Below are 22,575 nucleotides of genomic sequence, written 5' to 3'. Positions count from 1 at the left end.
GATGAGGCCAATACTCAGGCTCAAAGACATGGGATTCAAGCTCCTACACCTGAAAACGATTTTGAGATCAAATCTGGCTTGATCAACATGGTGCAATCAAACAAGTTCCATGGCTTGGCATTAGAAGACCCATTAGATCACATTGACAACTTTGAAAGAGTTTGTGATCTAACTAAGATGAATGGAGTGAGTGAGGAAAGTTTCAAGTTGAGGCTACTCCCTTTTTCTCTAGGAGACAAAGCTCATCATTGGGAAAGGTCTCTACCTCAAGGATCAGTCACAACATGGGAGCAATGCAAAAAAGCATTTCTAACCAAGTTCTTCTCTTCATCAAGAACAGCAAGGTTAAGAAATGAAATCTCAAGTTTCATTCAGAAGAACCATGAATCCTTTTGTGAGGCTTGAGAAAGATTTAGAGGGTATACCATGCAATGTCCTCACCATGGATTCTCAGATTCTCAGCTGTTAAGTACCTTCTACAGAGGTGCTTTACCAAAGGTCAGAGTCCTCTTGGACACAGCTTCAAATGGTAATTTCATGACCAAGGAATTCAATGATGCCATGACCCTTGTGGAGAATGTAGCTCAGAGTGATGAGCTTTATGGATCAGACTTTGACAGGAGTTCAAGAGGTGCTGTGAGTGCTGAAGAGGAAAGGACAAGGAAAGACATCTGGTCTCTCAATGAGAAGCTAGATTAACTTCTCCTAGCTTCTCATAAGCCAGTCAAATTGGTTATAGATGTGAATCATGTGTTTCAAGACACATTTCAAGGAGAAGACATCACAGCTGAGGTAAACTCTGTAGGTGGACAACAAGGCTACCAAAAAGGCTGTACCTACTACAAGAATCACCCCACCCAGAACTTTTACTCTCACATCAATAACCAACAAGGTTTTGTCCCTCCCCAACAGCAAAGCCTCCAACAGAACTCAGGGAATAAGGATCAGGAAGTACATAACCTGCTCCAGCAAATCCTCCAAGGTCAAGCAAATGGTGCCATGGACTTCAACAAGAAAATGGCAGAGATTAACAATAAGGTGGATTGCACTTATTCTGATCTTCTAACTCAACTTTCAACCTTGGCTTCCAAAGTCAAGACTCTAGAGAACAACAAGGGCCACTGCAGTTCTCAAGCTCAAAGATCTTTACCAGGAACATCAGTTGCACATCAAACAGAATACTGCAATGTAATCCTCTCAAATGCTGAGAATCATGCTGTTGTCCAAGAAATTGAGGATTTTCTCCATGGCAATGTCTCAAGTGCAAAGTGCTTGACACAAGATGATGAGGACGCCATCATAGAGGAGTTTGACTTCCTGTTCTGTGATCTCAATGAGGACATTGAGAAAGAAGGTGGGGAGGCAGCTTGTTTTGATATGGGAAAGAATTATTCTGAGATTACTGAAAGAAAGGATCAGAGAATGGTTCAAGGAAGGACATCTGATGGAGTCTCTAGCACTGGTTCAACAAGGGTGAAACCCAAATCAATTCCCAAGCTAGGTAATCTAGGAAAGTTTTCCATCTCATGCTCTCTTGGAAGTTTGAAAGTGGACAATGTTTTATGTGATTCTGGATCAAGCATTAGTGTAATGTCTTTAGAAATGGTGGAGAGACTAGGGATCACTAGTCTTAAGCATCACTCCATGTCAATTACCTTTGGAGATTCATCCTCAAAGAAGCCATATGGAATCCTTGAAGACTACCCTTCAAAGATTGGTGAATGCACAGTTCCAACTGATTTTGTAGTCATGAAGATGAAAAATACCAAAGAGCTACCTCTTCTGCTTGGAACTCCATTTCTGAACACCACAGGAGCAAGGATGGACTTTGATACTCAAAGAGTGGTGCTTACTAAGGTAGATGATGAAGTATCTTATCCCCTTAAAACTCCTCTTGCTGGATTTTTTGGGGTTATATCTGATGATTCTGATGAGTTGAAACACTATGAGATGAAGTATGTGGGTAGTATTGGAACTATAGAAGCTCAACCCTTTGCATCTGTTGAGAAGAAGAAAGAATCCTTAGTAAGACCTGATCTTGACTTTGAAGGAGATTTCTTTAGTGATGATGAAGCTTGCTTGGAATATTTTTCTCCTACACCAAGTGAGAAGGAGGTCAGCAGCAACAAAAGCAATGGTTCAGGGTCTCAAGACAAGAACCCAACAAGCACCAAATCATTCACTCTTGGGTCCTCTTCTCAAGTCTTAACTCTCACTCCATGGAAGTTTGATGATGGAGCTGTGGAATACAAGGTTAAAGGCATTGGAGGATCAAAACCTTTCGCAAAATTCAGGGCAATCCTCACACAAGAGCTTATAGACAAAGGGTCATCTGGTGTTCAAGAGCTGATGAACAGGGACCTAATGCTTGAATTCATGGACAAGACAAGGAGCATCAAAGCTCCTCTTCTCCCTCACTAAGAAAAGAGTATGAAAAGTCAAACTTAGTGACTTAAAACAAAGTGCTCTTGGGAGACACCCCAAGCTTATCCTTGTACATAACGTTTTTTAATTGTTTCTCTTCTTTTTCATATTTTAGTATATTTTGATGGGTTTTGTGAAGAGTTTTCAGGTCTAAGGTAACTTAGGGATGCTGTGGTCCAATGACAAAGTGAAAAGGAGTCTGAGAACAAGCTGAGGAAAGAACTTAAGGAATGAAAACTGGTGAGCCGCCTGGTGTGCTACTTGGGTGTGCGAGTTGGACAAGGTCAGGTCCCATCTAGCACATCGGTTCGCAAATCACACCTACATGGGTGTGCGAGTCAGTTCTCCTCTGATCCAAGTAGCAACACCTGTTCGCAAATCACACCTACATGGGTGTGCAGGTTGGTGTCTTCTAGGGGCATGTAGCAGCAACAAAGAAGGCCAGAACTTTCAAGAAGCTTTATGTGCGACTTGGGTGTGCGAGATAGGAAGGAGAGCAGCCCATGTCGCACAACTGCAGAACACCAAGCTTTATGTACGACTTGGGTGTGCGAGTTGGTCCAAGACAAGTCCATGCCGCATAAGGGAGTTCAGGCCAAGCCAAACCCATCTCCAGTGATGTCTGGCCTCATCTGGTGCAGATACTCACTCCCCTTTTGCATAAGAACCACACCAGGTATCACTCCAAACACTTGTAAATGAGCATTTAGCATTTTTCTTTATCTTTTGCATTTAATTTTTGATTTTTCCTCTTTCTCATGCTTTTATAACACAAGGGACTGTGTTATTTAAGTGTGGGGGAGTGGCTTGTGTTTACTAATCATGTTTTCTATGTTCTTATTTTCTCTTTTGCCTTTTTTAGTCTCATTTGATCATGCATAGCATTTAGTGCATATAAAAAAAAAACCAAAAAAAATTGAAATCTTTGAAAATTTTAACTCAAAAAATGATCATGTAGTTGCATTTCACATTTTTAGGATTGAGTCTAGTTGCATCATATAGGTTGCATTGTGCATGGGAGTAATGATAGGTTTTTTTTCTTGAGAGTACATCACTTTGAGAATTTGGATTAAATATGCTGTGAAATGACTTCTGTGCTTGCAAGGCTTGAAATGATTTGAATCTGAGAAGCAAGTTTGAATTGAACTCAACTCTAATAAGTGAAAACCTTGAACTTGACTTGAAATTATCTGGTGATGCATTGTTTGAATAAGCTTGTGGATACCAATATACATATTTGAGCTAGAATCCTGTTTTTACCATCCTCTTCCTTAGCTCAAATAGCTGAATCCGCATTTGGATCAGTTTTACCTCACCCTGAACCCATCCTTCTTTCAAGGCAATTGTTTGTGTGTGATTGAAAGGCCACCTTGGACCAAACTTAGCAGAAAGTGTTAGGTTTAGGGCGACAAAGGCAAGTTTCATTGAGTGTTAAGTTCCATCATCAAGGAGCTGAGAGATTTGTCGAGAACTAAGTGTGGGGGAATACTTTTTGGTGAGTGGAAAAAGGAGAGATGAGTGGAAACAAAAGGAGAGTGGTGAAAACTAGGGGATAGAAAGAAAAGAGATCAGTCTTGGAGTCTTCTGATAAAGAAAGTGAGCTCTAGTGTTTTGAAAGGAAAGAGTCTAGCCTCTAAGTAAATGAAAAAGAAAAGAAGCCAAAGAGCTCAAATGTTTTAAAAAGAAAGAAAAAGAGGCTAGAGGTTACAAAAAGAAAAAGAAAGAGAGCTGAGTGAAGTTTGATCTCCAAGACTTGTGTATGAAAAGGAAAAGTGAATCCCCTAGTGAGAGAAGAATAAGTGTGAAAAGTAATCAAGTGAGGAAACTTTGAGTAGAGTGTGGGGTGGGATGAGTTCTTGCCCTTGTATGCATAGATTGCCTTTTACCTTTAGCATTCTGCCAGAGTTTGGTCATTCATAGAGAGATCCCTTTTGCTGCATTGAACCCACTCAGGCGTTGATGAGATCATTTTAGTCTTGTAACCTCACCCTAGCCAAACTTTGCTTGTTTGAACATTGCATCATTTGATCCACTTGGTAAAAAGCTTAATAAATGTCAAAGAGTTGAGGAATAAGAGAACTTGTGGAGATTTCTTGTTGAGTTGATATACCTGAGTATGGTCTTGCATTGCATATTGAGCATAAACTTGAATTCTCTTAGTGATCACTTCTCTCAAAGGAAATATGAACTCCCAATGCATTCAACCTCTTTCTCTCATTTGTTCTTTCTGCTTAAGACAAGCAAAGGACAAGTGTGGGGGAGTTGATATGTTCATAATTTGCATCATTGAGGTTATATAATTCATTCCAAATCATGTCTTATTTCAATCATTTTAGGTCTTTAGGTGCTATTTTAGGGCTTAGGGGTTACATTAGGTCCCAATGAGTCTTTGCATGGTTTGGAGTGTTTATCAGATGTATTTGAAGCTATTTAGAGCTGAAAAGGTGAAACCAGGACAAGAAATGGTGATCAGAGCTTTAAAAATGGTGAAAAACAGCCTTTTGGAGGTTCTCGGCGCTGGCCTGTACTGCAGGAAGCTTTTTTCTCGGCGATTTTCATGTACCGCGGGTGGATTTCTCGGCCAAAACATGTACCGGCTGTTCAAGTTTCTCGGCCAAAATTCCCAGGTGCAGAAACATATCCGAAATCGCATCACCCGAAGGTCTTGCCGGTCGATTCAGTCTTCGGGGTCTTCAGAAAAGATCAAGATAATTGAGTCTAGATTTCAGAACAGCTGGAATCGATGAATTTAGTGAATCGAGCTGAAAGATAAGCCCACCGGAAGACATACTTATCTTGCATCCTTTCCGGAGCAACGCCGAGACAAGTTAAAGAATGCCGATCCGGGAAACCTTCCAATCTGATTAAGCTTACAGGGCCTTCATCAAAGTTGTATATGATCAAGTCACGGTCCCAGAACAGGTCGAATCATTGGTTTGGAGTCGTGAGCTGAGAGTTAAGGTCACCGGAAGACGCATCTGTCTTGCTACAGTTTCAAGACCGATTCGATGAGTCACAAAGATAGCATGGGACGATGCCCTTCCAATCTGATTCAGTTTCCGGGGTCTTCATCAATATTCTAGTTCTCTTTCCAGAACATCTAATATCATCCAGTTTGGTGCTATGTAATGAAAGATATCGTCTCCGGAGTGAAAACTGGTCCAAGAGCTCCCTTTTGATCATTTCAATACGCCGCAAAGATGAGCTGCCCAGGGAACTTTACGCTTCCCAAGCTCTAAAGGTTTCTTCACCAAAGTTCGAGATATTTGAGTGCGCTTTCCAATGCAGTAGAAATCATGCCATTTGGATTCATATCCTGGAAGTTACCCTCCCCTGAATGCGAAGTGGTCCGAGAAGGCCTAGGTTGTGCGATACGGTACTGCGACTTGATTAACTCGCATCCATGAATGTTCATGCTCTGGAAACAAGTTGAGACTTTAGAGATGAGTGTAAGGAGACTCTGAGCAAGGTAGAGACCTCCAGAATCAAATTTGACTAAGTCCACAATGCTGTGCGAGATAGGCCTGCGAGTTGGACATGAAGTGGAACCATGTAGCACATGTGTTCGCAATTTACACCGACTTGGGCCTGCGACTTGGGACTAAAGGAGGACCAACTCGCACATATATTATCTCCAGAATGCGTTTTGGTTGTGCGAGTTGAAGATAAGAAAGCCTGAACAGCACAAACACTCGCAATTTACACCAAGATAGGCATGCGGCTAGGGCTGAAGGATTTAAGGTGCACAAGGCTGTTTCTATAGCTGTGCGACTTGGGCCTGCGACTTGAGAAGCACCTGACTATGTCGCACACTTGAGACATGACCCATTTGAAGCCGGGTCAGTACTCAGTTTGTCCTGGGTTGACCCGTCCGCAAGAGACACTATATATGCATTTTAGTGTTTTTTCCAAGACTTAAGCTTTATTCTCTCTTGTTTTCTTTGCCTCTTGAGTCAAAAACGAGTTTGTTAATAGATATCTAGAAGATTGAACCAATCTAAAGCTGTTTCTTATCATCTCATCTTCTTATCTTTGCTCCTAATCATGTTTAACATCATTTCTTGTAAAAGATTAGGTGTGTTAAGCATGATTAGTGAGTAGTCTTCTTTTAAGCTTCTAGGTGTGTAGATTAGGGTGCTTTGATGTTTGAATTATGATGTTTAGGTTCTAGATTCTCATTTCCTTTCCTTATTTAGCTGCTCTTAATGCTAGATCTCTCATTATAAGCTTGATCTAGAACTTAGGCATTTCTCCACCCACAAGGTGTTTGATGAAATGCCTGAATGAGCTAACTTAAGGGTTTATGTTTTAAATGCCATGGGAATGTTTGTTTGAAGCATAAATGACATATTATAACTGTTTATTAATGCATATTGATCATCATTACCACTAATGAGAGTTAGGTTTGAATGCTGATTAGTATAGTGATCATTGTCTTGGGAAAGAAATGGTCTTGCTTTGAGTTCTAAGTTGATTAGAATTTGAGATCATGTGATGTTTGCTTTATCTTTCTGTATAAGATTCAGTCTTTCTTAGCTCTTATTTTGATGCACAAAGAGGCTGTTTGGTCATGTTAGACTTGGAACCTTATGCTTGTTAATTGCTTATTCACTAATGGGAATTAGTCTTGATTAAGTAATTTGCAAAGAGATTTCTGTCATGAGAATAAATTAATCTTCTTTGGAAGTCTAGACTAAAGAATTGCAAGTGTTGCATTGTTTTCTTAGCATCATGAATTAAGCATTGAAAGCACCCTGATCAATGATCACATCTAGAGGTTTAGCTTTTTTTTTATTTTGAATTTGAGTATTTGTTTAGTTTCTCTTGTTTGCTTGTTCTTAATTACTGCTTGTTCTTACTTGTTTTATTATATGCTTTTAGATCATCTTGGTTACCAACTCATCTGCTTATCAGACTTGGATTAAGAATTGATCCTCATAGTCTTGGTGCCTAGATAATCTCCATTTGGATTGATCCTCAAGTGCTACAACACAAGAGGTTAATTTACCTTAGTAGGTTAAAAAACTAACTATTAATCATCACCTGATGCAGCTGTTTCCAGGATCCATCTCAAAGATCCCCAAGAAGCCAGTGACTACACAAACAAGATCAGCGAAGAGGCACTTGAAGAGTTCAATTAAGTATTTCAGATTCTGCTTAAAGGAATTTCGTTTGCGAAGGCAAGTAGATACTACATGATCGGCCACTTCTTCTGTGATAGCAAAGATTTTATCCAAGAGATGAAAGACTTGTTCCCACACGCCCAAGAAGGTAGACCAGTTCGAACTCTGCACAAAGTTCAAGACAAATGTTAATTTCTTATCTCTTGTGACATTGTGAAAGATTCCTCAGTAATCTTTGTGATTCTAGAGCTTGCATTAACATGATGTCCAAAGCTGCTGTTTTGAGACATGGCATTAAGCACATTTCAAGTACCAGGACAAAGATTAGCTTAGCAAATGATTCAAGTGCAACTCCAAGAGGGATAGCCCGAGACATTCCTCTAAGGAATGGAGATTGCATAGCATATCTCGATCTATACATAGTGAAGACCAAAGATGACTCATATCCAGTTATCCTTGGATGGCCTTTCTGAGCAACTGCTGGAGCCATCATGGATTGGCTCAACCGGAGAGTTTCTATTGCAAATATCGACAAGGAAATCTTCTATGAAGTTACACCACTTAATAGCAAAGGAGGAAAGCATAAAGCTCAGGCATTTGAACCAGAGAACTCAGGAGTGATGAAGAACCTGCAAGAGAGGACAAGAGGATTTCGAAAAGGACTTGTCTTAGGACAACATCTTACTTGAACTAAGTATTTTTCTTTTTCAAGTCTAGCTAAGGACTATAAACCAAAGCGCTTGATAGGAGGCAACCCAGGTACTAATTTGTTTTTGTTTAAATTTCTTTTTCTATTAAAGTTTGTTTTTGTTCTATTACAGGCCTTAGTATGACATCAAAAAAAAAAGGAGCTGACCGCGGCAGAGGAGCCTTCAGCCGCGAACCAGAAGAAGTTTTTCCACGGCCACGAAGACTTGGCCCACGGCCAGCAAGAACCCCACCACGGCCGAGACACCTTGTCCCGCGGCTAGCACCAGTTCAGCCACCCTTGGCCACTTCCACCTCCACCTTAATCAAATGGGGACTGATTTGGATTCCTGGTGTCCAAATTTGATCAAGCACCACTCCACATAAACCACCATCCACCATTCAACATCCTACCACCTCCACAACCACCTCACAATCCATCACCAACACTAGGTAAGTTTTCTTTTCCTTGATCTTTTAAATTCTTACATACTGTATTTCTCATCCTTGCCTGATTTATTTCACACTCGGGGCAGTGTGATTTAAGTCTGGGGGATGATTCCATCCCTTTATAACCACCATTTCTTGCATGAGCCCTTGCATTCTGCATTTTTCTTTGAAATTTTTCATTTTTTCGGTTTTCTTAAAACTTTTCAAAAGTCTTTTGAGTTTCAAAAAAGTGTTTTCAAAGGTCAAATACATTTTAAGGGAATAATGACAAAATCGATGATGATAACCAACCTGTCCACTTCTACACCATCAGTTCATTAAAAGCTCTTTCAAGGTTTAGTACTAGACTAGGTGGTAGCTAGAGTACCTAAACTACAAAATCCCACAAGACGACATCTATTTATGGAGATCATTTACAGGATATACTAGCTCATTTACTTGGACCTATTCTTGACATCTAATTTTCTCATCAATGGTTTTAAGAAGGCATCATGATATACATCTAGGAGATCTTTACCTTATTGTTACCACTCTTTATTGTCCTAGATGGCCAGTTCATCTTCAGCTCGTTCCTTACCCTTAACCCAAACCTATGTTTAAACCTCATTCATTCTCTCTTAAGTTTATGTCGACAGATATGTGCAAAAACGCCGAAGAGGGAGGAACAACAGTTTTCAGTCACTCAAGAGAAGGACTGAATGAAACCGGGAAGGAAGTGTACCAAGCAACCTCAGCAAGCCTCATGATGCCTCAAAAAGCTCATTCTTAAAGGTAATTTTTGTGTTCCCTAAGACTCTAAGTCAAAAGGCGGTTTCCCCTTTCTCAAAAAAAAAAAAACAAAAAAAAAAGAAAGGAAAGGAAACCAAGAGCCTAAAGAGTTTTAAATCCAAAATCATTTGAGAAAAGGCAATAGGTATTCACTTAAGGAGTTATGGATTCATAACCTGGACAAAAATCCAAGTCTGTGGGAGTTATAAGGAGAACCTGAAGAAAGGAGATCAGAAATCTTGAAGCAAGGAGAATGTGGCTGAAAACTGTGGGTATCAACAGATCCACCCTCTCTTGCTGTTTTGCATAATATCATGTCTCTCAAGAAAAAGGTAACCCTAAACTCATTAAGCCTCACCACTAAAGAGCATTTTGATACCTAACATTGAATACCTTGTTTACTATCCTTTTGATGAGAATCACTGATACTTTTAATGAATGTTAAGAGCTAGTTGACTGGAAGTTAGTTCTAAGTGTGTGGATTTTTGCATGACGGATTAACGGATTAGTGATATTTGTATTTTGGTGAGAATTTTCTAGACTTGATCTGATTGATGCATTGCCCATAATTAAGGTCTAGGAGTATGGTTGCTAATATTTTTGAGTTCTCTCTCATTTCTGTTGAATGATATTTTTCCAGATTAGATCTTGTTTTGTTTGAGGACAAACAAATTCTAAGTCTGGCGGAGTTGATAACACCGTATTTGTACACATTTTCACCATTGATTTCAGATGCTTTTTCAAAGATTTTAATCAGATTTAGGAAATTTTATTATGATTTCTCTATATTTGTAGTTTCAAGGCTCTTTTCAGGAAACTTAGAAAAAAAGATGGCAAAAAGGAAGAAATCCCCATTTCTAGCTCAGAGTCAGACCTTCAGAAGTTCAGCCTCAAATGAAGACTTTTTCACCGTCTGATCCAGCTCAAATTTGGAGACATTCAAGAGGAGGCAATCAGCTTTCCATAGCTATTTACATCAAAAAGATCCAACGGTGCAATAAAACGATACATGGAGAACAAGTTAACCAAATTCACCAGTCGCAGAAGACTCTCACCTGAGGCAAACAAGTGTTTTGCCTGCCCCCGAAGACTCTCACCCCCGGTGGACCATTTTCGAGCCACAAAGCCCAACATCAAAGCCCATTTTGCCATTCCTCTTCAGAGAAGCCTTAAATGAGACCTGGAAGATCTTAGGACCTATAAATACACATCTTAGCAGCCATAAACGAGTGTGTGCTCGTGTAATGAGATTTTGAGCCACCAAACTTTTTTTTCCTAGGGTTAGGCGATGGAAAAGGGGATTCTTCCCTGGATCCATTGTTCTTTCTTCTTTTTATCTAATTAACTTTTATGTTTCATCTTTTGCATTCTTTCATGTATTTTATCATTCCTTACATCATGTAGATCTGTCCCACAGAGTCAAGTTGTTTGAAGATTTTTCTATATGCCTATATGCTCGATTAGGATTTCTAAGTTTTTAAACCATATTTTGGATCTCATCTCTTATAAGTTGTTCATATTGCATGAGAGTAGGTTCATGACCTATTCTCTGAGCCTAGGATCGATGAGAGCAACGAGAGTGCTGTATAAGATCATCCATACCTAGCTTCAGAAGAACATAGTCGCTACAGGAGTCGAGAGGTACCTGTAGAGAATTACATCTGGCAAAAGTTAATGCATGATCTTAATTCTGGCATGAGAGCGAGAGTTAATTGACAGATTTGAGTGATTAGTTGATTAAGATTGCGAGAGTTGGTCAATCATACACATGTCTATTCTAGTTCAATGCAGATCCCAAAACTAGATGAAGATAAATCACCCGGGGGCTAATTGGAAATGCTTTGACATCGATTAGAGTAAACCGGAGAAGTCTAAATCGCCACCTATGAGTTTAGAGTCAATAGTTTGAGTCGGCATCCTTGAGATATTCTTTTAACATTTCATTTGCATTGCATTTTATCTCCCGTAAATATTAGATAAGGTTTAGTTTAGGAACCTTAACCAAAACCCCAAAACCTCCATGAGTTTATTACTTTGCTTACTTTTCCAATTTGGTTGTTTCTTGCAGATTAGACATCTTCTTTGTGGATCGACACCCTAAGTCCAACAACGTACATATGTGCACTTGCAGACTCTAGGGTTTTATAAATCTAAAATTTCTTTTGCGACCAATGGGCTTGTTAAAAAACGACAACCCTAGACCCGCACCCATCAGTCTCCTACACCAAGTGAGGAAGAAACTAGAAACAACAATGGAAATGGCTCAGTGTCCAAAGACAAGAGTCCAAAAAGAACCAAACCATTCACCCTTGGATTTTCTTCTCGAATCTTAAATCTCACTCCATGGAAGTTTGATGGTGGAGGTGTGTACTACAAGGTTAAATGCAATGGAGCATTAAGACCATTTGCCAAAGTCAGAGTAATCCTCACACCATAGTTCAAGGACTAAGGATCGGATAGTGTTCAAGAGCTGATGAACAAGGTTCTTAAGCTTGAATTCATGGACAAGACAAGGAGCATCAATGCTCCTCCTCTCACTCACTAAAAAGAGTATGAAAAGTCAAACTTAGTAACTGAAAACAAAGTGCACTTGGGAGACAATCCCATGTTTATCCTTGTAGATAATCTTTAGATGTTTTGATGTGTTTTGTGGAGTGTATTCAGGTAACAGGTGAATCTTGGTTCTCCCTAGCTTCAAGAAGTGTTGAACAAAGTGCAAAAAGGGAGGAAAAACGACAAAGTTTTTGAGGTGCCACGAGTTGATGCCATGACTTGTTTAAATCGTGGCAAAGCTATTTCTTTAAGCAAGAATCATTCGGGGGTTGCCACTACTTGGTGCCACGAGATAATTCTTGGCGTGGCAAGCTTGTTTTCACCAGAAGTATCATTCTGGGGCTTGCCATGACTTAGAGCCACGAGTTAAAGCAAGGCGTGGCAAGAAGAAATATTCAAGCACAAGCCCAGAAAGGAGTGCCACGAGATGGTGCCACGGGTGGAACATCATGGCAGGGTTGGAAAAATGTGCAAAACCCCAGAAGTTGTTGCCACGGATTCTTGCCACGAGATGATGCTGTAATGATTCAAGGCGTGGCAGGGTTTGAAAAAGGGGTATAAACCCAGAAGTTGTTGCCACGGTTGTCCCAAGGAGAGTCCAAGGCGTGGCAAGGGTGAACACTGCACAAGACCATATTTTAGCACTTATTTCAAGCACGTTCAAGTCAGTTCAAGGAGCAGCATCAACAAAAATACACTTCTTATGATGCTCAGACTCCTTTGATGCACAATTCCACTCCTCATCTCCATCCAAAACACATCTGGTAACACTCCAAACTTGTAAATAACATTCAAGCATCTAGTTTTTCTTTTTCTTTATTTTTCTTTTTTCATGTTTGTTTATCCTCTTTCTCATGCTTTCATTACACAGGGACTGTGTAATTTAAGTGTGGAGGATGGGTTTAGTGTTATCTGACCATGTTTTCTATGTTCTTATTTTCTCTTTTACACTTTGAGTCTCATTCATATCATGCATTCATCTATGTGCATAGAAAAACCAAAAATAAATTGAAAATTTTGAAAAATTTCCACAAAAATAAATCATTTAGATGCATTTTCATTATTAGGATTGAGTCTAGATTGCATTTCATATAGGTTTTCATCATGCATTGGGAGTTATGATGATTTTTTTAACCATAAGCATCACACTTAGCTAGTTTTTTCAACGCTCAGGTTCTTAGTTCTCTTATGCATTCAAAGGAAATGAAATTAAAGATGAACCATCTTCAGATCTTGTCCATCATTGTTTGAGTCTTGATTGAAGCAATTTGTGAATTGAACTCAGTTCTTGCAAGTGGAACCTTAAACTTGATTTGCAATTATCATGTGATGCATGCTTGATGAACCTGTGGATGCCATATATATGTTTGAGGCAAACTCTCTTTTTACCACTCTCTTCTTAGCTCAAATAGCTGATTCCCATCTTTGGAACAGTTACCATACCTTGAACCCAACCTTCTTTCAAGCCAAATTGTTTGTGAGTGACTGAAAGGCCATCTTAGATAAACTTAACCAAAGTGTTAAGTTTAGAGAGACAAGGATAAGGCATCATGTTGTCTAGTTCCATCATCAAGGAGATAGTAGATATTGGCTAGGGATAAGTGTGGGGGAAGAAAGTGCTGGTAAAGAGCGAGAAAAGAAAGAATCCATTGGGAGTGAGATGAGAGAGAAAGTGAAAAGAAGTGGAGAGGAGTGAGAACTAGGGGATTGTAAAAAGTGAAATGGCTGGTGTCTGTTTAAAAAGAAAAGCTCTTTAATTAATTTGTGTTTATAAAGAAAGTGAAGCCTCTAAGTGTTATGAAAAGAAAAGAAAAGAAGTCAAAAAGGCTCAAGCATTAAGTTTGATGAGAGAAGAGGCCCAGTTAAGAAATGAGAAGTGAAAAGAGCTAGCTAGGAGAAAAGAAAGAGCACCAGCCAATGTTTTGAGAGGATCCCCTAGTGAGAAAAAGATGAGAGTGAAGAGAAAAAATGGGCTAAGAAGGCAATGAAAAGCCTTGAGAGAGGGTAGTTTAGGAGTGATACTTTGGGGTTTTAGAGGCATGGGTTAGAGGCATATTAAGCATTGGGGTAGATAAGTCCTTACCCTTGTATGCACAAGTTATTTTTTACCTTTAGCATTTTGCCAAAATTTGATCAATCATTGAGAGATCCCTTGTGCTTATTTGAACCCACATGTGCATGAATGAGATCATCTTTGTCTCAAAGCTTTACCCTTAGCCAAGCTTGTTTATTTGTTTGAGTATGCATCATCATGATTCACATGAAAACCATTAATGAATGTTTAAGGACTGAGGAATATAAAAGTTCAGTGTAGGTTAAGGCTCAGACTTGATGATCCAGAGATGGAAATGGCTAACTCTTTTGGAGTATATTCCTTGTGATGCATTTTAGAACTAGGAACTTGAACATTGAGCATGACTTGGAATTTGTATTCCCACCTTCAAGATCTCTCTCTTATTTGTTCTTATTTGCTTGAGGACAAACAAAGGATAAGTATGGGGCAGTTGATATATGCATAATTTATCATGTTTAGTATGCATTTTAGTTCATGTTTAGAGTCCTAAATATGCATTTTAGATAGATTCCTAGTGTTTTATCTTTGTTTTAGTTTTGTTAGGAGTTTGCATTAAGTCAAATTGAGTCTTGCATCTTTGGAGTGTTTATCAGGTGTTTTGGACACATTTAGGAGTGAAAGAGTGGAGACCATTGAAGAAAATGTGGAAAAATATGAACAAATGGGTTAAAAATGTGTATCAGCCATCTGGTGTACCGCAGGTCATGTTTCTCGGTCAAAAACATGTATTGCAGTACATGTTTCTCGGCCAAAAATTCAAGCTTTCCAATACGCTTCAAAGATCGCCCAGAACGGAGCCTTTGTGTTCCGATTCAGCCTGTGTATTCATCAAGAATAAAGAGGATTGAGTCATGATTTCAGAACACTTGGAATGACTCGATTTGGAGCAGTGAGCTGAGATATATCGCAAGCGGGAAATGAACATGTCTCACAGCCATTTCCGGAGTAATCCGATGAGTCTCAAAAAACCGCTGTACCGGAAGCCTTTCTGAACCCGGATGGAGTTAGACCCTTCACCGAATTTGGAGCTTACTGAGTCCCCTCTCTCGTGGAGTTTGTGGAGAGTTATTTGGATCATTAGGTCAAAAGTTATGCCAGTTTAAGTGCACATATATCTTCTCGGATCTGAATACATTTGGAGTTGTTGGTGCACAAATGTCATGTGTGCCACGACTTGGGTGCCACGACCTGGATACAACCCGTGGCAACTTTCAAAATTTTTCTACCTCAAAACGACATAGGGCCACAACCTGATTCACCTCGTGGCCAACACTTCAAAACATGTCCCAAACATTCGGCTCTTACCATGGGTTGAGTGCCACAACTTGGATAGGCTTGAGTTGAGTGGCACTACAGTGTTCTTCATGTTCCAAGCCCAGATTTCACTACCACAACATGAGTGCCACGACTTGATCATGTCGTGGAAAGCTCCCCAACAAACCTTCGCACAATGCCACAAGTCAAAGGCCACGACAAGAAGAGATGGTTCCAAGCTGTGGCAATGCATGTTCATCATGTTTTAAACCCAGATTTCATTGCCACGACATGAGTGCCACGACTTGGATAAACTTGAGTTAAGGCGTGGCACAGCACCAAAGACCCAACACGGCCGGGTGAGGACCTAGTTTGTCCTGGACTGACCCGGTTTGGCCCATTTCCTATATATATGTTTTAGACCTAATTTTGGAGATATCTTTTATTCCTCTTTTATTTTCTTTTCCCCTTTAGTAAAAAACGAATTTGTTAAGAAATATCCTTGGGCTTTAATCAATCTAAAGTTGTTTCTTATCATCTTATCTTTACTTCTAATCATGATTGATATCATCTCTTGCAAAGGAAATAGTGTGTTCATCATGATTATTGAGTAGTCTTCTTTTAGGCTTCTATGTGTGTAAATTAGGGCGCTTAGATGTTTAATTTATGATGTTTAGGTTCTAGATTCTCATTTCTTTTCCATAGTTGGCTGTTCTTAATGCTAGATCTTTGATAATCATGACTCTGATCTAGACCTAAGACATTTCTCCATCCACAAAGTGTTTGATGAAATGCCTGAATGAGCTAACTTAAGGGTTTATGGTTTGAACGCCATGAGAATGTTTTTTTAAGCATAAATGACATGTTAGAACTGTTTATTAATGCATCTTGATCATTATTACACTATTGAAAACTGGGTTTGAAATGCTGATTAATATTGTGATCGTTGTCTTGAGAAAAAAATGATCTTTCTCTGAGTTCTAAGTTGATTGAAATTTGAGATCATGTGATGCTTGCTTTATCTTTCTGTATAAGATTCAGTCTTTCTTAGCTCTTGTTCTGATGCATAAAGAGGCTATTTGGTCATATTAAACATTGATTATCATGCTTGTTAATTATATTTTCACTAATGAAAATTAGTCTTGATTAGATAATTAACAAAGAGATTTTTGTCATGAGAATGAATTAATCTGATTTAGAAGTCTAGACTAAGGATTAGCAAGTTTCTCATTGTTTGCTTAGCATTTAAAATTAGCATTGAAAGCACCTTTGTTTGCTTCTCTTGTTTGTCATGTTAAATTGTTTATCTTGTTTATCATCATTGCTTGTTTGTTTTATGTTTTAGATCAACTTGTTACTAACTTGTTTCATTAGACTTGGATTGAGATTGATTCATCATACTTCTAGTGCCTAGAAACCTCCATTTGGTTTGATACCTCAAATACTACAATGATATGAGTAGTTAGAGTAATTGGGTTTGAACCTAAAAGTTCTTACTATCACGAACCCAGAACATTATCATCGAGGGATAATTGGGTCAATGACCGGATTCCACCGCACAAGAGACAATATCCAGTAATCAAAACGGAATTGTTCTATTTTCATCACTTCCTAGACATCATCCTCTCTATCAAAATCGAATTGGAACCTTCCAAGTCCCGAATCCGCACATGCCACTCTCTCTTCTGCCTTCCAAATCTGAGGAAGCATGTACAACAACACACCTTCATGTCTTGCATCTCAGGATTCATGCACCTTCCAATCAGAGTGTGCAAAATACCCCTCAATGAGACTTATATTATCAAATTTTAGAACCGTGATCTTCATCTACTTCAAGGGACCTGCAACCTTCTTCTCTGTACCGTTATGCCCAATTTGTGAGCTCGGAGACATTTGCACTGACCGTTTCGAATAAACTGTGAGTATGAAAAGAAAAAGAGAAAAGTGTTTGATGAGGAACAATCTCATCACTCTTCTGCTTTATATATCACTCCGCTGATGTGGTTAAATGAGAATCTTTTTCCTTGATCTGAACTTCGCGAAGAAATCTCGTTGCAATCAATCTGCCGCCATAAAAAAAACTTCCCCTAAAACCTCTTGTTAATTCGAATCAAAGAAGATCGCATTTAACTATGTATTTTGCCTAAAACCTTTAATCGAGTACAACTGTAATCTTTTGGGCAAGTAATTCGCTTAAGCAAAGCATCTTATTGCCATTTTACTGAAAGAAACCAGCCCAAGATACGAAATCTCTAGAAAAATCCGGACATAAATGATACCCAAGAAAATCTAGTATTTTATCTCTGCCATCGATCCGTCTTTGATCTTTGGATCTTCTTTCAATCCACTAGAGCCAATTTATGATCCATATTAGATACTGTATTCTGGAAGTAAGGATCGCCACGATGCCATCAAATCTGAATCTGGGAGATTCGATTTTGAAAACGAGACCCCAATCTAACCCAATCTGTGTTGGATGCAAGCTTTCGTATAATCCGCGTTTAGCAAATGGAGATCCTCATCTCTCAAGATCTCAATTTCAATGGTCAAAGTAAATTCTTCAAAATCGCTGCATATTGCAAAAGTATCTTGCTATCTATGACTGAAATCTGCTAGAAACTATAGAAACGCCGTCAAAATAAATCTCAAAGCCACTGAAATTCAGTCCATATTTAACATGTGTCAAAATCTTATTGATTTACTTAATATGTATTACGATCTGGTGTGTTACTAATTTTGAATCATTTTACTTTATAAAATAAAATAAAATAGATAGTTGATAATTCTGTTAACTGTTTCACATAACTCCCAAATAGACAAAAAATTTCAGGTTCATTAATTTCCTATCTATTTTAGAAATATATTTGTCCACTTGTTTTTCTTTTATCAAACATGGCCACATTTATCTGAAATTCTTAGTTTCTTTTATTCCAAGACCGAAAATGATTCAAGCTGAAGATAATATATATTACTACAACATAGTACATTCAACGAATAAATAATTCAAAAATGTCTGCTATCCGACTTTTTAAACCTCAAAAAGATCAAAACAGATAAGGAAAAAATGATGCTATAAAAACTCAAATTAAAAATTTAAAAGAAATAATATTGGGGAAAAGACTTCATCGGACAACAGTGCAAGTACACCACCAACTCTGTCAAAAGCCAAATAAAGATAAAAGTTTTTTCAATTACAGAAAAAAATTCCTAAATTCCCAAAATACGCCTCAGACTTACAAAAGCATCTCTTAAGAACCTACGTGTCAATCATCTATTGCTTCCTATCAATACCACTTTGTTTCAACGCCCTATGATTCGGGGTTTGTTTCTAAGAGTCCGAGGATATTTAAGGCTCACGCTCTCGTTTATACGCTTTGACTCTACTCGCTCTTCATATGCATACCAAAATCTTCTCCTGACACATGTTAAATTCGATATCAGTTGCGATCTAAATAAGTTACGAGGTCAAAGGTATTACCAAATCAGACTTGCGCATACGGGAGCGAGTACGGAAGGTTACAATACTCGCGAAAGTAACTACTGATTGTAATAAAACCAGCAGTGGTTTTGTCCTTCATCCGCTCTCTTGCCATATATACACAAACAGAAAACACAAAAGACATATCTATTGAAGAAAACAAAAACGAAGAAGCTTCTCCTCTTCCTCTGTCTTATTTCCTTTTTTTGGAAAAACCCCTAATCAAGTAAGTCAAATCTTCACGAGTTGGTGGTATACATATAAATTTCAATCCAAGAAAGTAGAAGAAGTATAAATCTAATCAAAAGTCAAGTACTTTGAATCAGCAAGATCATCTAGATTTTATCGTTTTCGACATTAACGATATGCTTAACTTCGTGATAATTCTGATGCAGTTTAGATGGGGAGAGGAAAAATAGTTATAAGAAGGATCGATAATTCGACAAGCCGACAAGTAACTTTCTCAAAGAGAAGAAGTGGTTTACTTAAGAAGGCTAAAGAGTTAGCGATCCTTTGTGATGCTGAGGTTGGTGTTATCATCTTTTCTAGCACCGGAAAGCTCTACGACTACGCAAGCAATTCAAGGTTAGTTTATCAAATGATAAACCCTTTTCTTAGTAGAGGCCAAGGAAATGATTTTGCATTCAATTGCCTTGCTTGTTAGATTCTTTACTTCTCTTTGTTACGGTTTCTTGATCCCAGGAAGTGTATGTCAACAAAATTTGCCACTAATGTATTCATTCATCTCTACATATTAGTTTCTCAGTAGGCTTATAGTGTATGTCTTATTAGGAAGAGCTGAGTATTTGATATTTGTTCCTTCTCATTTTTTTCGGTATAAACCATGTTTTCTAAACTTTAGATTTTACTTGACTGACTTATATATACCTTAGTAAACTCTACAGTTTGTTGCTTATTGATTTGAATACAGACCACCACAGTAAAACTTGTTAAGGTAAATATGATTTGAGTACCCTCAGTTAGCTCAAATGATTTTATTTCCACATAGATTCCGACAAGTTTATAAATGCGTTTGAGTAGGAACATATATATGGAACAAACTTTTGACTTTTGCTTCTTCATTCAGTGGTGTTAACAGTTTATATTTAAATTGTTTATCTTGTACTCTTTTTACATTTTTACTTTATTTTCTAATTAAATATCACGTCTATGACCCGTGTATTATTGGATAAATTATTTATTTTGTGTTTTCTTCCATATAATATAGAGCGAAAAGCATTCAATTTTGTATTTTCTTTAATTATATAAAATATACTATGCAATTTTAAGTTAATTATGTAACTAACGTAAGTAAATGAATATAAGATTAAGAGTATGCATTTTACTGAAACTGATCTTAAAAAGAAATGCAATATGTGATGGAATGAAACACTCATCAATCAACATTTATTTATTTACAGTAAAACCAATACGGACGAAGAATTTTATTTGTATGTTCGACCTGAAAACAAACGCAGTTTTAAAAGATGTATTTTTCAAACATTCTTTTAAGAAAATGACGGAAACAAACTATTTGTGTATTTTCCATATGTCATTCATTTATGTTCTCACTAATTCCTCTTATGTTTAACATTTAATCCGAAGTGAATAAATCATCGAACCCCCCTCAAATACACATCACAAAGAAATTTGATTATTTAAGTCTATCTATAATTGATGGGTAAATTCAGCAATATATTCCATGTTGCATTATAGTTAGTTATTATTAGCAATTGTATTACTATCGATTATATCAATTATTTCAAGAAGATTATGCTAAACATGTTATATTATGTCAGATCATAACATTCAAAACTCGTACTTATTATATTATTAGTCCAGTTATTCTATATTTCCATGTATGAACTGTTTTCGCAGGTGCTCAAACAAATCTATTATATAATGAAAGAGTTTTCTCTCCATCTAGACTATCCACATCAGCAAACTCATAAAACTTAACATTTAAGTATATTTAAAGTATGCATTTAATAAATATATCAATGTTTGTTATTAATATATTTAGTATAAATTAAATTAAATTTAAAAAATTATAGTATAAATAAAAAATAAGTGATAATTAGATATTAATAATTAAAAACATTGTAATACTAACTGGATTAAAAATATATATATATTCTTAAAAATGATAAATTATTAAATGGAAAAAATGTTTAAAAATGACGATAATTAAAAAAAAAAGCAAAAATAAAGAAAAATAGAAGGAAGAAGAAAAATCAAAATACAAAAATAGAAGTTAAAAAGATGAAAAATAATAGAAATTAAAGATTATTAAGAGGAATAAGGAAAAAAAAAAGAACACAAAGCTGATGAAAAAGAATTTTGAAAAACATGAAAACAAAGAAAGAAAGAGAACAGAAGATAAAGATATCAAAATATGAAAATATGAAAATGGAGAAGAAGAAAAAATTAACAAAAATAGATAAATATGATGTTTAAATTTCAAAAATTTGTAAGAATAAATGATCAAAAATTATTACTGCGCAACGTGTAGAACATAAACAAAAAAAAATAATTTTAATACTGTAATAAAAATCACACAATAGTGACAGACAAAATATAAAAGTACATGAAATAAAAAAAATTAACAGAAATTAATAACATAATTAAGAAAAAATTTTATTATATACAAACACTAATAAGGATTGTACAATATAAATATAGAAAAAACTATTAAACTATAAGAAAATTATCAAACAAATTATTTTTTAAAAAAACATATAAAAATGTAAAACATATAAAAATATAAAATAAAATGCGCGCGAAGCGCGGACTCAACCCTAATTTAATATAATTAAGTACTAGAATTGTAACACTTGTACTGATCTAATTCATATCAAACTGATATCGAATTTCACACATACTGTTGAGTTACATACTCCTGGTGAGTTAAATTAGCAATTTTACTATATAATAATGTACATCATATCATTGTTATATATTGTCTTTTTTTCTTTCGAATATGATTAGTATGAAAAGTATCATTGAACGGTACAACAAAGTAAAAGAAGAGCAACATCAACGACTGAATCATGCCTACGAGATAAAGGTATTTCTATTTGCAAAACGTACATATATTCTATTTGTTTATATAGTTTATCTCATTAATTAGGATTGATAAATTAGTACCTTAACACTTTTTAGGTTTTCCTGATGAAAAACTTTCTTAAACAGAGGATTTTCATAAATAGCATCCTGAAAATGCTTATCGGATTTAATGTATTTTGTGGATTTGGGACTACAAATAATATCTCTGTTTAATAAGAATTATTTTTTTAGGAAACAAATTTGTTTCAAATGATATGATATATTTAACTTTCGAAGCCAAATTGATTATTTAAAAAAAAATTGACAATTTTTTATTCTGCTAATCGTTTTATCATTGGTTGAATATTAGATAGATATAAATGAAATTTAGTTTTAAAAAAAAAAAATTAAATAACTTCTAATATGTATGCAAAAACCTTAAACAGTAATTATAATGAAACAGAGAGTATACTTAAAGTGAGCCTCCTTTAATAGAAACTACGTGTTTTGTCCACATTTTGCGCAGGCTTCCGAGAGATTTAAAATTGTAAAACAAAATTTTATATTATGTAAATTAGAATTAGAACAATTGAGACGTATATGATCAAAATATAACAAACTCATACAATTAAATATAAAATTGCAATACTAAATAAGTGCATGAAACCCATAAACCAACTGAACTAAGACAAACACACGAATTATTCAATGCTACATAA

General features: G+C 36.7%; 1 protein-coding gene and 1 non-coding gene across 2 annotated transcripts in view; one reads left to right on the top strand and one right to left on the bottom strand.

Moving 5' to 3' along the window:
- Positions 1-342: 342 nt before the first annotated feature.
- On the bottom strand, positions 343-449 carry LOC112090186. The gene has a single exon (XR_002901534.1). It is a non-coding gene; the product is annotated as a small nucleolar RNA R71 (small nucleolar RNA).
- Positions 450-18,960: 18,511 nt separating this feature from the next.
- LOC18026315 (MADS-box transcription factor ANR1) overlaps positions 18,961-22,575 on the top strand; it is a 9,905-nt gene continuing 6,290 nt past the window's right edge. Inside the window, exons 1-3 of the mRNA XM_024160744.1 lie at positions 18,961-19,037; positions 19,207-19,396; positions 21,800-21,878. Coding sequence (XP_024016512.1) covers positions 19,212-19,396; positions 21,800-21,878 — 264 coding nt within the window. The 5' untranslated portion in view covers positions 18,961-19,037; positions 19,207-19,211. The remainder of the gene's footprint in view (positions 19,038-19,206; positions 19,397-21,799; positions 21,879-22,575) is intronic.

This window comes from Eutrema salsugineum, unplaced genomic scaffold (assembly GCF_000478725.1).
Source record: "Eutrema salsugineum unplaced genomic scaffold, Eutsalg1_0 scaffold_11, whole genome shotgun sequence".
Taxonomy (NCBI): domain Eukaryota; kingdom Viridiplantae; phylum Streptophyta; class Magnoliopsida; order Brassicales; family Brassicaceae; genus Eutrema; species Eutrema salsugineum.
Note: the sequence above shows the minus strand (reverse complement) of the source record. Positions and strands in the feature narration are given on the sequence as shown.